At 36.8% G+C, this 15,463-nt stretch overlaps 1 protein-coding gene across 2 annotated transcripts in view; it reads right to left on the reverse strand.

Annotated features, from left to right (window-relative positions):
* Positions 1-4,897: 4,897 nt before the first annotated feature.
* Positions 4,898-15,463, reverse strand: part of SCYL2 (SCY1 like pseudokinase 2) — a 59,071-nt gene continuing 48,505 nt past the window's right edge. For both annotated transcript variants that reach the window (XM_045553147.1, XM_045553149.1), the window contains exons 14-18: positions 13,509-13,609; positions 11,039-11,105; positions 10,812-10,907; positions 9,169-9,288; positions 4,898-8,136 (exon numbers count right to left, since the gene is read on the reverse strand). In XM_045553147.1, coding sequence (XP_045409103.1) covers positions 7,492-8,136; positions 9,169-9,288; positions 10,812-10,907; positions 11,039-11,105; positions 13,509-13,609 — 1,029 coding nt within the window. In that variant the 3' untranslated portion in view covers positions 4,898-7,491. The remainder of the gene's footprint in view (positions 8,137-9,168; positions 9,289-10,811; positions 10,908-11,038; positions 11,106-13,508; positions 13,610-15,463) is intronic.

Raw genomic sequence — 15,463 nt, forward strand, 5'->3', positions numbered from 1 at the left:
TCCTAAGTAATCATTTAATAGCATGAAACAAAACAACTTTAAAAAGGCCCCATGTGGCTGAGCTCAGGCACTATCTCCTCTAAGTCTTCCCAACTGCCCTAGATGAGATGGTTGCCCCCTACGTAGGTAAATCTCTGGCAGAGCATATATCACACTGTTCTGTAATTAGCTGCTTACTCGGCTGCCTTTATAGCTACAGTACAAACTCCTTGAAGGCAAGGCCTATAACTCATTCCTATTTGTGTACCAAGAATCTCACATTACCAACCTATAGCATTTTTTGGCTTTCTTTTTTAAAGAATAAATGTATTCAAATTGTGCTAGGTAACGTACTTCTTCATTAAAGTGTATTTTAGAGATCTTATGTCCATCATAAGGAAGATGGAAATACCTATTGAGTTCCTATCACATGCAAAGAGCTGTATGTGGTGCTTTACACATTTTTACCTTATCTAAGACTGTAAGGTGTGGTCCTTATTTTAAAGATGGGAAAACTTGTTCTCGTAAGTGGAAGAGACAAGATTTAAACTCATTCAGTCCATGCAAGTATTTATACTCTACCTCATATCAAAATGAGAGTTTCTATGAAAATGATACACAACTTTATTTTTTTATACTGATAAAGTCTCACTATGTTGCCCAGACTGGTCATGAACTCCTAGGTTCAAGCAATCATCCCACCTCGGCCTCCCAAAGTGCTGGGATCACATGTTGTGAGCCGCAGCGCCCGGCCAAAACTTTTCTTAAAAGAGACCAAAAAAAAAAAAAAAAGGGGGGGGCGGAAATCAGAGCAAAGGAGAAATAGAAATTTTTTTTAAATTAGATAAAGCCAGAAGGCAAACATTGAATATTGCATACTATTCATGTCCTATACATTTACTACAAGTGGACCACAAATTTGGCTGAACCTCTTAGCTGTCATTACCTGATTTGTTACTTTACAAGATACGGCCAAACTAGTTGCTTAGAAGCACATTCACTCCTGAACTGAAATTTCTCCTGTGGGTCCTCAAAGAAGACCCATGTTAGAGTGAACCAGTATCATCCTTGGCATGAATGTAAGTTTCATAACATAGTCCAGAGCTATGTGAGGTAAAGGGAACTTGACGTGTGGCCAAAACAAGGCAACCCAGGCACAAAGGTCTCCATAGAGGGCTTAACTTAACTGAGAATTTCTAGAACAATGCATGGATTACTCAATTTTTGGCCTCCTCCATAAACGTTTCTCAAAAATGAGACTTTGAATGTTGGGCAATAGAGTTAAAGGTTGCCTGGAGTATAGGTATTACTGCCAAAGGCAGACTCACATAATCACTGAAGCTAGAGACAGAAGTAACAGCCCCTTTTGAAATTCGAGCAGGCTAATGAGAACGCCTGCCTCAGTGAGAGACCTTTCTATCCTCTTTACAAAAGTGATCTTGAGTATGCCCACTGTTAAAGATTTTCTTAAAAACAATTTTGGATCTGTTCCAACACATGAACAAGTGTGTAAAGTAACCCATCCCACATCCATAGAGCATACATTGCGTAATTTGAGCTTGAAATTAAAAAAAAAACACCTCCCTTCCCGGCCCACCTTTATCTGGCTCCAAAGTCAATGCACTGTGCTATGGTTTGGATATGGTTTGTTTGGCCCTGCTGAGTCCCATGTTGAAATTTGATCCCCAGTGTTGGAGGTGAGGCCTGGTGGGAAGTATTTGGGTAGTGGAGGCAAGTCCCTTGTGAATGGAGTGGTGCCATTCTCACAGTAATGAGTTCTCACTTAGTTGCCGTGAGAACCGGTAGTTGAAAAGAGCCTGGCATGTCCACCTCTTTCTCTCCCGCTTCCTCTCTCACCAGGTGATGCCTGCTCCCATCACCTTCCGCCATGATTGGAAGCACCCTAAGGCCCTCCCCAGAAGCAGATGCTGACACCATGCTTCTTGTACAGCCTGCAGAACCATGAGCCAAATAAACCACTTTCCTTCACAAATTACCCAGCCTCTGGTGTTCCTTTATAGCTACAGAAACAGACAGAGACACACTATGCTTCTGGTATGCCCATGGAAATGCCTTGCATTTGACTTTTGTTTCACCATTGCATTAGAAAGACTGTCAGGCTTAGAGACATAGACTTGGAGTAAACCTGTATGAATATTGATTCCTACATTCCAACTCTAGACATTAGAGTGCCTATCTCATTTACCTTTATATAAAAGTCAAACACTGGCTTTACTAGCAACCCAGGCCTGTACACAAAGGAACAAAAAGTAGGACCAAAAAAAAAAAGACAAAATTAGAACTGCATCAAATAGGTATAATTAAAGTAGCCAAACCATATTTCCACTATAAGCACATTTCTAAAGAAATTTTAGAAAGTTTTAACACAGGCTGGTATATACAATTCCATATGGTTTTGCTCACGGCGTATATATCACATGGCCCCATTTTAAAATAGCTTAATGTTAGATTTAGGATATATCAGTGAGGATACAGTCTGGAGATAGAAGCCACATTAGATATTTAATTTTAACATGGAAATTTTAATATAATAATTGTTCACTAGTAGAAGCTGGCTAACTATTCAAATAGGGTAAACTATTCCATACTCCGAGGGGTACAGAATGTGTGCAGGTGCAAAGAAAGCAACTATTACCTCTAGGCTGAGAGAAAGTGAAAAAAATAAAGAAACTAAAGACTGAGAGAGGCTCTCTTCTCCCACCCCATTCACAAGCTGATGAGCACTTCTTTGGAAAGGGTGTGGTTTCCACAGGAACATTCAGCGTGCCAGTGGTGAAGAAACTTGCCAGAGGGCATGGGCCACAGACGGGAAGACAGCTGCTTGAGGGGGTGGCAGAGGTGCCATGGCAGCAGCCCACTGCCGCTGCTCCGCAGTGGCAGCAGGGCTGGCAGAACGTACGTGACCTGAGGGACAGCTCGAGCTCCTCTGCTTGGGCTGCTGGGCTCCTACGATGGATAAAAAGGAGAAGCAGAACCCAGAAGTAAAGTGCCTTCCTGCGGCTGTTGCTTTGCAGTGCCACTCCAGGGCCTTCCACCGATGAAGCATAGTAACAACCTACCAGTTGGCAAAGGAGAAAAGTAGCACGAAGCAGGGAGATGGGTTTTGAGTTGGGAGATAGTAAGTTGATGATTGCCAAAATTCACTTCTTTGGCTACTCAACTTCCAGATGCACCCATGCTAATACAGTAACTCTAGCCATGTGGCTACTGAGTACTTGAAATATGACTGGTCTGAAGTGAAATGTGCTACCTGTAAAATATACACTAGATCTCAAACACTATGTATCAAAAAATAATGTAAACTATCTCATTAGTTTTTCATAGCAATTCCATGCAGAAATGATATTTTGGATATATTAAATTAAATTAAATATATTATTAAAATTAATTTCACCTATTTTTAACGGTATTACTAAAAAAATTTAATTTACACACGTGGTTTGTACACTAGGTCATTAAATCCTCCCTGAGTGGCAGGATCAATTTGACTGCTCTGGATAGAAAAACTTTGTGATATCCAACAAGCTTTGTTTTGGTGAAATGGCTTTTTCAATAGCACTCTCTCCTCCCAAAGTTTGTAAGCATTAATTCTGCTATATGTCTGGGTACTACACGCATTGCTAACCCAAGTCTCCCAGCCCTCCTCATCCACAGTTCAAAGCAGCAGCCCAGAGGCTGATTTTGACTATGTACATTTCTGTCATTTCTCTCACTTCTCCCCCTTTATTGCCATTTTTTCACAGTATGAATATATTTATGGTACCCAATAAATTTTTTAATTTTTTTTTTTAAGAGACAAGGTCTCGCTGTCGCCCAGGCTGGAGTGCTGTAGTGTGGTCATAGTTCACTGCAGCCTCAAACTCCTGGGCTTAAGGGATCCTCCTGCCTCAGCCTCCTGAGTAGCTGGGACTACAAGCCTGTTCCCACCCCCCACCCCGGTGCCCAGCTATATGGTACCCAATAAGTACTTAACACACACTTGCTACCAAAATCAGTCTCAACAGGCCAGCCGTGGTGGCTCATGCCTGTAATCCTAGCACTCTGGGAGGCCGAGGTGGGAGGATCACTCGAGGTCAGGAGTTCGAGACCAGCCTGAGCAAGAGTGAGACACCGTCTCTACTAAAAAAATAGAAAGAAATTAGCTGGACAACTAAAAATATATGGAAAAAATTAGCCAGGCATGGTGGTGCATGCCTGTAGTCCCAGCTACTTGGGAGGCTGAGGCAGTAGGATTGCTTGAGCCCAGGAGTTTGAGGTTGCTGTGAGCTAGGCTGACACCATGGCACTCTAGCCCGGGCTACAGAGCGAGACTCTGTCTCAAAAAATAAATAAATAAATAAATAAATAAATAAATAAATAAATATATATATATATATGTGTATATATATATATATATATAATAAATAAATAATCAGTCCCAACAAAAGCACCTCCAAGAAGATTGCATACAATAAACGATGCAATGTGGCAGAGAACACTAGACTGCAGATTAGGAAAAAATCTAGCTTCTACTACTGGCTCTTATCTCCTTGGGTTAAGTCACAGAAGCCTCAGGCCCTTTGTTTCTACCTCTGCTCTCCGAGAGATGGTTTGAATAAAACCCTAAGTCATGAAATCCTTTTAGTGATTGTAATCAAGTTTTTAAAAATTAATAAGATAAAAAATAGAGTACACTACACTTATCAAAGACATTTCTGGAACTTTAGCAGGTATATATTTTATACAGCAGTTGCAGGGTAAAATGTATTTCTTACTAAGTGTCACAGCTACAGTTTGAAAGCCACTGATGCAGATAATTTCTTAAAATCCTATATAGTTTGAATTCTTACAGATTCACTTGTTCTAAAATTATTTTAAGACCCATAAATCACAAAGTATGAAATCACACCTTAAAATAGAAACTTTTATCAAAGCTAAAATTTATTTGGTGCATACTTTGCTTGCTATCAGGTATTTTCACATTTACCTTTTTTTCATATGTAAAAGCAACCATATGAGGTATTTTACAGGTTAAAAAAAACCCAAAAACCTACTTCCTTAACTTATTCAGTGAAAAGGATTATAAGCATTCCAAAATAAAAATAAAAAACAAACAAAAACCAGACATGTACAGAGTCTATTTCCATTTCCTTTTATACATCCTCTATAAACATCACACACTTTGCATTAGGAGAATAGAGAACCAATTCAAACGAAAGGGCATTTTTGTTCATTTTTGTCTACAGGTGCTCCTTAACTTACCAATTCTCTACTCTAAGCACAAGGGACTTAAATGCTTTGAATATTTAAAATAACTTTAAGGTGCTCTAGTACTTTGAGAATTTCATTCACATAGGAACATGTAAGCCTAAAAATAGCACTGTTTTTCAGAGGCAAATTCTCAGCAGGAAAAGGCAATGATAACAGTTCAATTGATGGAAATGATTTAAATAAAATATCTTTGAGAAAGTAGAAAAACTTATAGGAACAATTTTGTAAAAACATAGCACCATTACCTCAATGAATGAGCAAATTTTACATATTATATTTTTTCAAATAATCTATTTTCATATTTAGAAGTTCAAGTTATATAAGCTGTTATAGTAAGCTTTCTTTCTAACTAGGAGTCCAACACTGACATCAAGTTATTTTACAAAATAAAAAAGTTTCTCAATAAACAGCAACTACTGAATTGTTACAAAGAAAAATTTTTCAACATTAAGCAATCTTATTCCAAATGTAAGCTTTTCTCAAAAGATATATTGATATTGCGTTACCAACAAGACAGCTAATTTGGTCAAGTTGTGAATGTATTTGGCAAAAACACTTTGATCTTCCTAGTGTTTTTCATTTCTTGGATAAGAATCTTTAGCAATTCTATCAATCCTTTTTCTAAAACCATGTAACACAGTACAGCTCACACAGAAAACTAGTGTGAAAACTGATTTTTATGTTTCAAAGTACCCTCTTAACTGAATGCTGCCAACAATATTGTCATCAAATTATATTTTATAATCAAGTACTATATATTAAATATATATAGCATATGTTTATATATATTTTTTCAATGAATATCCATATTCAATGAATAAACTTAGTACCAGCACACTAAATTTCATATGATTTATTTTAAATGATTGCTGGTCCCAGATAATTAAAAACCACAAATTCTATGGCAGTAACTATAATACATACATAGTTCTTTGACAGTTTTAAAGTAGTCACATAACAGTGGCATATAATTTTTAAAAATACAATGACATTTATAGCATAAGGCTCTGTGGTTGAATAATCAGCAAATTAAATAAGAATATCAGAGAAAAAGGTCTTTAAAAATAAAGCATGTTTCCTGTTAGGAGAATTTATTCTTTCCTTCCTAAAAATGGCTAATTATAGACATCAAAATGTTCAAACAAAAGGTTCCTAAGTTTCCTAGAAAAGTAAGAATTAAACTTCAGTAGCAGTAATTGATGAGGTCAGACTATCATGGCAAGCTGAAATTAATCTGTTGGTTAGCCAGAAGATACAACTGCTCATTTTTAGAGAAGTAAAGTTTATTACATTTGAAACAATACAGCAGCAATCTCAAAAGTTTACTCATTAAATATAGTTTAATTCTTACAAATCTCTTTTTGAAAATGCAATTCACATATGCTGCAACCTCAGAAGTCTGAATTCAAAATGAAATATGAAGGCAGTAGTCAGGGAAATCACATCAGAGTGCTTTGTCAAATATCTGTACAAATCAATACATACCTCTTCTGTGTATAATAGGAAAAAAGTGATTCTAAATATACCCAAGTGAATGCAGAAAAATACATTACTATTTGAGGCAGACCATGCTAAAATATAATTTACAATGATTAGTTTGCATTTAAGATGGTTAGCAATGTGTTTAAACCAATGAAATCAAGGTAAGTTATATTTGCTCAGTCTTTTCATAATAAACATTTGTTCATCTGAAAAGTAAATAATTTTGGAAAAAGCAAATGACCTGATCCTTCTCTTTATGCTTACCATTTTCTCTCTCAGTCATACTAAATGCAAACAAATCAATACAGCATCCAGATTTTTCACATATTAAAATGAAGATTAATGACTTGTGAAGGTAGACTGTGTACCACATAGTACTTAATAGAAGAGCTTGCAATGACCAGCAACTCAATTTTTTTAATAACACCAAGATTTACAAGCCAAAATAAACATGTGATTTAAAAATTCTGCTATTCAAGATAACTCAGTTTTCCTTTTTTTCTTTGAGATTGGTAAAGGTTGGGTCTTTAAAAACCTGAAGAAGAGTTGGTAAGAGGAAAAAAAATCCTCAATGCTTTAAAAAACTCAACTGGTTAGAAGTCCATACAACTACAATGCTGGCATGGAAACAGATATTTTCTTTCACAGAACCATTCACTTTCCCACTGAAGTAGCTCCTCCAAGCCAACTATACTAAGATGTAAATCAGCTCACCCATGATTAAAACTGAATAATCCTTCAAAATAGAAACAAGACACCTCACCCAAAAAGATCTTTTAAATCATTGCTAGCCGAACTGCTATTGGTCATAGTAGTTGGTGGCTGTGCAAAGTTCTGTGGGCTAAAGAAAGGATTACCCTGCATACCAAAGGAAGATTGTCCTATCATGTTCATCTGTGTTCCCATTACTGAACTGCCCATACCTGGAGAACCTTGAGAAGGTACAAACTGATTAAGCCACTGGTTTGGTTTCTGTTGTGATAACTGGTTCATGCTAACTTTGGGTTTCTGAGGGCCAAAGAGATTATTAAGGGCAGACATATCTGTGGGTCTTTGTTGGGTCTGCTTTGAACCAGCAGGAGGAACACTCAAAGCATTGAAGTTTGGCAGAGTGGGAGGTGCTCCCAGAGTCATCTTGCTCACTGCAGGTGTGCTTGGACTACTGAAGAAGTTCTGGTTTGTATTAACTGGCATGTTGAATCCTGAAGTCTGAAAACCCATATTGGCATTTAGGCCGTTCGTCAAGTTTTTCTTTGTATTATCAATTGGTGTAGAAAACATCATGCCAATGCCCATGGAAGGAACAGAAGTGAAGGTACTTGAAGTAGAAAGTTTAGGGTTACTAACAGAGAGGCTGCTCAAAGATGACATATTATCCATCAATGTGTCTGTCAAGTCCTTAGTCTGAAAAATATGAGGGAATTACTTTATCTCCAAGAAATCCAAATTACTTTATAATTAGTAAACATTATAGACTACATTAAAAAGGACAAGTCAAAATTAAGCTCAATGGTCTGCACCAAGTCAGCAAACTATGACCTTCAAGCCAAATACAGCTTGCCATCTATTTTTGTATGGTTTTCACAGATGAATATTTGCAATCAATTTCATGATAGACAACACTAAGTTTAAACCCCAATGAAGCAAAATGTTATCTATCCCCAAATAGAATTGCATTCTTCTCATCAGATCTATACCACAAAAAGAATACTCTATTATTTTTTATTTTGAATTTCATCAAAATTTTATGGAAATTTATTTTCTCTATTCTTATATCAGTACCTATAGAATATTCTCAATTTTGCCTCCTGGCCATCAAAGATTTTTTTTCTGAGGGAGAATTTTAGTGATTAAGAGGTTAACAAAAAGAAATAATTTAAAGAAAGCGTTTCAGATAAAGTTATTCTCAAATCATTAAGAGTGCAAACTATCTACAAGTAGGGCCCTTAGTCACTGCCATAGCACCAGCACATAGAACAGTACCTGGAGGCACATGGTAGAAATATACACAGGTCAGGTTATGTAAATACATCTTCCTAAATCAAGTTACAAACAAAACGATAAAGGAAAAGCTAAAAATAGAAAATTGTTTGTAGCTCAAAAATACATATGAGCATGAATATAGTATTCCTGATGATTTCAAAGTGAACTGAGTTGAATTTGTACTATGAGACCTTATCTCTTTTAAGAACCCCTCCTATTTGTCTATTATAGATTCCTCTTTACTGGTAAGAAGCGCTGACACCAAACATTATACATTGGGCAGGTTATGGAGGAGTTGCTGGAAAATCCTTTGTACCCATGCTTCTTAGAAACTACAAATTAAAGTATCCTTTGAAACACATTTTTATAAAAATACTAGTAAGTTAAGTTCTATACTACTTTAATCCTTAATTGTAGTAGACTTGAAATTATGCAAAAGAAATTAACTCTGACCTGTTTGACTGGAGCAATAGGTGTGTGCACTTGAGGTTTTAGAGGCTGCTGGCTTTTCAACTTCTGTGCCTGCTCTTGTTCTTTCGCTAATTTTTGTTTTTCTTCAAGTGTAAGTGATGCCTTAAAACAAAATAAAGGATAAAAATCAACTGGCAACTTCATAATTCCGTTTGCAAAACAAAGTGTTTCTTTTTTGGTAAAGTGTATCTTGGTATGTTTAGCAACACTTACTGCTTCACTGAAAAGCAAACCACTCTTGTGTTGGTGATTGTCACAGGTTAGGTTTTATTTCAAACTACTACAAGATTTAACTTTTTAGACAGAAAATCCTAGAATCTGTGCTAAAATATTTCTAGCATGAAAATAATTATTATTTTAAAACCATTCGTGTCATCTTTTTCCAGACAATGAGAATATGACTAACTGATTTCATTCTATAAAATTTGGAGATCTTGTTCAACTATAATCTATCTCACTACAAAAATATTTTAGGAACTCATCAAAAAGGTAAGAAAGACCTGAAGAAATATATACTGTCACTGCTAATGTCTGCAGCAAATTCGATGCTTCTCTTTTTCTTTTCTGAGCCTTGCTAAACTATAACCTCACAATATGCTCTCTTACAACTTTGTGAACAACTGCGTTCAGTAGTTCCTTGGCCTTACACATTCAGGTATTCATATTTGCTAAATAAATAGAAGAACGCCCTCATGAGAAGTTGAAAATTGACTATTTTGTAATACTGGTTGCTAAACAATATTTCAATAGGAAAGTATTAATATTTTATAGCTTATTATTCAAAATCAGAGGGAGGGCAAAATTTTAAGAGGAAACAGTGAAGAAAAAATGTACTCAGATTTTTTATCTATTTGGGAGATGGAATCAAATCCATTTTGTAAGTCCTCTTTAAAATATTGTTTGTTCACCATTCGTAAGTCATGTAGACATCATGAACCACTGATAGAATAAACCAAGAAGGACACATCATCACTTCTATGGTATTCTCATAAAAAATACACAACCTTAATCTAATTATAAGAAAGCCTGAAACAAGCCCAAATCGAAAGCCATGCTACCAAATAACTGACCAGTACTCTTCAAAAGTGTCAGCTTGAAAATGTGATGGACCACAAAAGTTAAAGCTGTCACCGTGAAATGAAAGAAGAGAGATGAGGTTGCTGGGCTCAAAAAGAATGGAAAAAGTCTGGAACTCTCATTTGGGAATGTAGTGAGTAAGAGAGAAATTAAAATATTGAAGAGCAATAGTCAGGGAGAGTCTAAGGTAGATGGACAGCACAAATCTGCAGTGGAAGCCATCAACACAGGAGCAGAAGCAGAGAAGAGACAAGGTGGAATTTACCATGAGGTATGACCAGCAAAGTACACGAGAAAGGACAAAGGAGTCAGGCAACCTAGAAATAGTACCGTGTGGGAGGTTGAGTAATAGAGGAAGCTACAAATCTTAATCATGTTTATTCTCAACATGGGTTAGGCCACGTTCCACTGATACAGATATTTCATAAAGATAATTACAGAACGTTTCTTATTAAGATTCTAAACAGAATTTCCCAACAGAAATCTGTGGTTTACAGGAAATCCTATAATATGAACAAGAATACTAAGAGAATAGCCAAGAAACTCACTCTTTTATGCTTATTCTGTAACCCATCCTCTTTATTTTCTGATTCCCCACCAGTCAGAAGGTCTGCTCCAATGTGGTTAAAAACCTTGTCAATTTGCTGAAATAGAAAAAAGACAATCATTTAAATAGACTTCAATAAAAATGTGATTTTTACTGCTTAAAGATTAAGAGCCCCACAAATGAAGCGCATTGTCAAGAACTTTCTATAAAAATTAATTATCTTCTTACCTGATTCCCAACATTTGTAACTTTTGTCTCCTCAGAAGCATTCATTTGATTTCCTATGTCCAAAGATCTGGTAGAATTGAATTATGACAAAACAATAAAAATAAATGCATATTTTTAAATACTTATACTAAAAATTGTTTATCCACATAGAATTTATTAGAACCCAAATAAACTGTGACTTCCATATTTAAGAAGAGTTATAATCTTTTTGATTATTTTCTTGCTCAAAAAATAACTTGTATCTAAGTCCTTTTTTAAAACCCAACATTTGAGATTTACGGGAGAATTTACTCAAGGTGTCATAAAACCTGCAAGAATAGCTCTTACTTTCAAAGAGCTTAACATCTCACTGAGAGAAAAGATATAATATTGGGAACTTAATGTGACTAAACTCAGAATCTGTGATGATAACAGTAATTGCTATAATCACTGTGACGTAGGCCAGACCTATGCCTTGAGAAATAGGTAGGATTTAGATAGAAAGAAGAAAAAGGGAAGGTTCATTTCCTCACTCAACTATAAATGCTATTAAAAACTTGTTTCTACCTGTATACATTTTAAAAATTAATTTTCAGGGTTCCTATGTTATTATAGACAATCCATTAAACCTCACATATGTACACACCACAGAATACTTAGAGCACACTAAGGGCTATTTCACCTATTTCTACACTATGTGTATTTATTAATACTTTCATCAAGTCTTCATTTATACTGGGACAGAAGATAAAGAGTTCCTATCTGGCTCATGATTGATGTTAATTTTACTGATTTTCAGATGTCTTTTGGTTCAGGATTAAACTTTTTTTTTTTTTTTTCTTTTTTTTGAGACAGAGTCTTACTCTGTTGCCCAGGCTAGAGTGCCGTGGCATCAGCCTAGCTCACAGCAACCTCAGACTCCCAGGCTCAGGTGATCCTTCTGCCTCAGCCTCCCGAGTAGCTGGGACTACAGGCATGCGCCACCATGCCCGGCTAATTTTTCTATATATATTTTTAGCTGTCCATATAATTTCTTTCTATGTTTAGTAGAGACGGTGTCTCGCTCTTGCTCAGGCTGGTCTCGAACTCCTGAGCTCAAATGATCCGCCCGCCTCGGCCTCCCAGAGTCCTAGGATTACAGGCGTGAGCCACTGCGCCCGGCCGGTTCAGGCTTAAACTTTAACAGGTATTCTCAATTCATGCTTTTTGCTCTGAAGCAAAGAATACAGTGGAGCTTTGATTTTAATAAACTGGCATTTTCGGCCGGGCGTGGTGGCTCATGCCTGTAATCCTAGCCCTCTGGGAGGCCGAGGCAGGTGGATTGCTCGAGGTCAGGAGTTTGAGACCAGCCTGAGAGAGACCTCCGTCTCTACTGAAAATAGAAATAAAGGCCGGGCGCGGTGGCTCACGCCTGTAATCCTAGCACTCTGGGAGGCCGAGGCGGGTGGATCGCTCGAGGTCAGGAGTTCGAGACCAGCCTGAGCAAGAGTGAGACCCCGTCTCTACCAAAAATAGAAAGAAATGATTTGGACAGCTAAAAATCTATATAGAAAAAATTAGCCAGGCATGGTGGCGCATGCCTGTAGTCCCAGCTACTCGGGAGGCTGAGGCAGTAGGATCGCTTAAGCCCAGGAGTTTGAGGTTGCTGTGAGCTAGGCTGATGCCACAGCACTCACTCTAGCCCGGGCGACACAGCGAGACTCTGTCTCAAAAAAAAAAAAAAAAAAAAAAGAAATAAAAATTATCTGGACAACTAGAAATATATATAGAAAAAATTAGCCGGGCATGGTGGCGCATGCCTGTAGTCCCAGCTACTCGGGAGGCTGAGGCAGTAGGATCGCTTAAGCCCAGGAGTTTGAGGTTGCTGTGAGCTAGGCTGACGCCATGGCACTCACTCTAGCCCGGGCAACAAAGTGAGACTCTGTCTCAAAAAAAAAAATAAAAATAAAAATAAACTGGCATTTTCCAGTGGATAATTTCCTCCTATGCCTTCTTCTTTTGAATACTAGTATTCTGCAAATAATTTAGAAAATCTTCCCTAAAAATAAAAAGGTGGATGTTGTGTTACTACATATGCAATGAATATTCTATAAATGTTTCTGGAGTTAGATAGAAAGGAAGAAATCAAAACAACAGGAATTGATAAATTTGAAAAATATTTATGAGTGGTGTTCCTGGTGTTCAGCAACCTCACTTTACAACGCCAGTGGCTAATGCTGACAAAGGATTTTCTTAGAAACAGAATTGTCTTTATGTAGGAAAAATGCTAAGATTATATCATATTATACTTTTATACTTAGAAGTCACATTAGATTTTCAACCATATTTTAACTCACTTCAACTTATTAATATGTTGGCAAAATTTTAAATGTTTTACATATGGTCAAATTAAAATCCAGCTATTTTTCTATTCCATATTCCAGAAAATCAATCATGAGACAACTTTTATCTCACTCCTGTTCAATGTGCAATTCATTTGCAACCTACTTACTTCTGCTGTTCTTGCATTATATGAAGTTGCTCCAGTTTAGTCTTATGTTCAGATTCCAATCTATTAAGCATCTCTTTTATGACGGAAATGAAAGAATTGAACTGGTATAATAAGAAATTGATATGGTTATAATGTTTCAAGCAAGCAGCAACTGTAATCAATTAAGATAATTCAACAAGTTAATCATAATACTCTCCATTTTTACCAGTAGAATAGGATCCACTTATAGCACTGATGTCCAACAAGGATAATATATTTAAACTCAGTGACCACAGGAAGCTTTTAGAGTATCTTTGTATAGTGGTGACATGATAGCTGATGAGGCTTTTAAGGTCCAGAAAACATGTCTCAATGAGTTTTATATCCTGAATTATCTAACAGCTATTTTTCAGGGGTCTTATATAAGTCCACTCCCTAGTTACATATTGATTTTCCTAGGATAATCCAAAATTATGTGACACCATCTGAATTTGTGCCTATCTAGAAACAATCTATTTAATAACACACAGAAAATTCCTGTTTACTCAGACTGCAATGACATGTTTGGCTAAAATAAACCTTGTTTTAGAAATATTAAAGGTACATAATCCAACTTTCAAATAACCAGCATTTATAAAGTATACCTAACACTATGCCTTAATGTAGATTAAGCTTTGGTTAAACTTTGGTTAACTGCTGATAATTCTTTTTGTACTTCCAATCATAATAAGCAATTTATTTGAATAATACCATATATTACTGGAAGAATCTAGAAACTGCATTCCTTCCCTTCCTGAATCTTATAACTACATCTTTATGCTGGTTGATTATACATACACTATTTTATTAATCCTCACAACTCTTCAAAGTAGGTTTATTAATATTTCTATCTTACAAATGAGGAAATTCTGGCCCAGGAAGAGATAAAACAACTGACTCAGAGATACTAAACAGCTTACGTGGCAGTTAGAATTCATACTAAGTCTGTCTCCAAAGCTTGTGCTTTTTTCTACCACATTATGCTGCCCCTCACCAAGCTCTATCAGTGTCTTCATCTTATAATGGGAATGACAAAAGGCATATTTCCATAGCAGTTTACCATGACTGACTTTCTGCTGACTAGGCTTTTTAAAACTTTTTATTGAAGTATAATATTCTAACAGAAAAGTACACATGTAAGTGCACAGCTCAAAAAATTCACAAACCGAATAAATCCAATGTAACTAGCAGCCAGATGAAGGAAGAGAACGTCAGCAACCCAGGAGCTTCCTTGTGCTCCCTTCCACCCACACCCTATGGGTAAACACTATTCTGACTTCTAGCATCATAGTTTAGCCTGTTTTTGTACCATATATAGATAGAATTTAGTAGATCCTCTTCTATGTCTGGCTTCATTTGCTCAACATTACATTTGTGAGATTCACCCATATTGCTACATGTAGTTTGTGCAGAAAAGAGTTAACACAGTAGGCCTGAACTGCTATCCTTGGAAAGCCCTGCTTGCAAGGACTGGCCTTTGGTTGGTGTCCAGGGACTCAGATTTCAGGAAGGTTCTCCTTATTAACTGGTAACAGTGGTTCACTGTGCCTTGTTTGTGCAAAGAATATGTTCTACAAACACCGGGTTTCCTTCTGGGAGTCTGGAACTTGAGCACATGCCAGGCAGAGGGTGCTACCTGATCAGTCCTCAATAAAACTCTGGGTGTTGAGTCTCTAATGAGTTTCCCTGGTTGGCAACATTTCACACATACTGTCACAACTTGTTACTGGGGCACTTGCAATAGTATCCTGTGTGATTCTACTGGGAGAGGACTCTGGAGGCTTGCATCTGGTTTCCCCTGGACTTTGCCTATGGACCTTTCCCCTTTCCTGATTTTGCCTTATATCCTTTCACCATAATAAAGTATATTCTGAGCACAACTATATGCTGAGTCCAGAAAATCCTTCTACCAAATCATCCAATCTGGGGGTGGTCTT

The sequence above is a fragment of the Lemur catta genome, chromosome 6 (genome assembly GCF_020740605.2).
Source record: "Lemur catta isolate mLemCat1 chromosome 6, mLemCat1.pri, whole genome shotgun sequence".
Classification (NCBI taxonomy): domain Eukaryota; kingdom Metazoa; phylum Chordata; class Mammalia; order Primates; family Lemuridae; genus Lemur; species Lemur catta.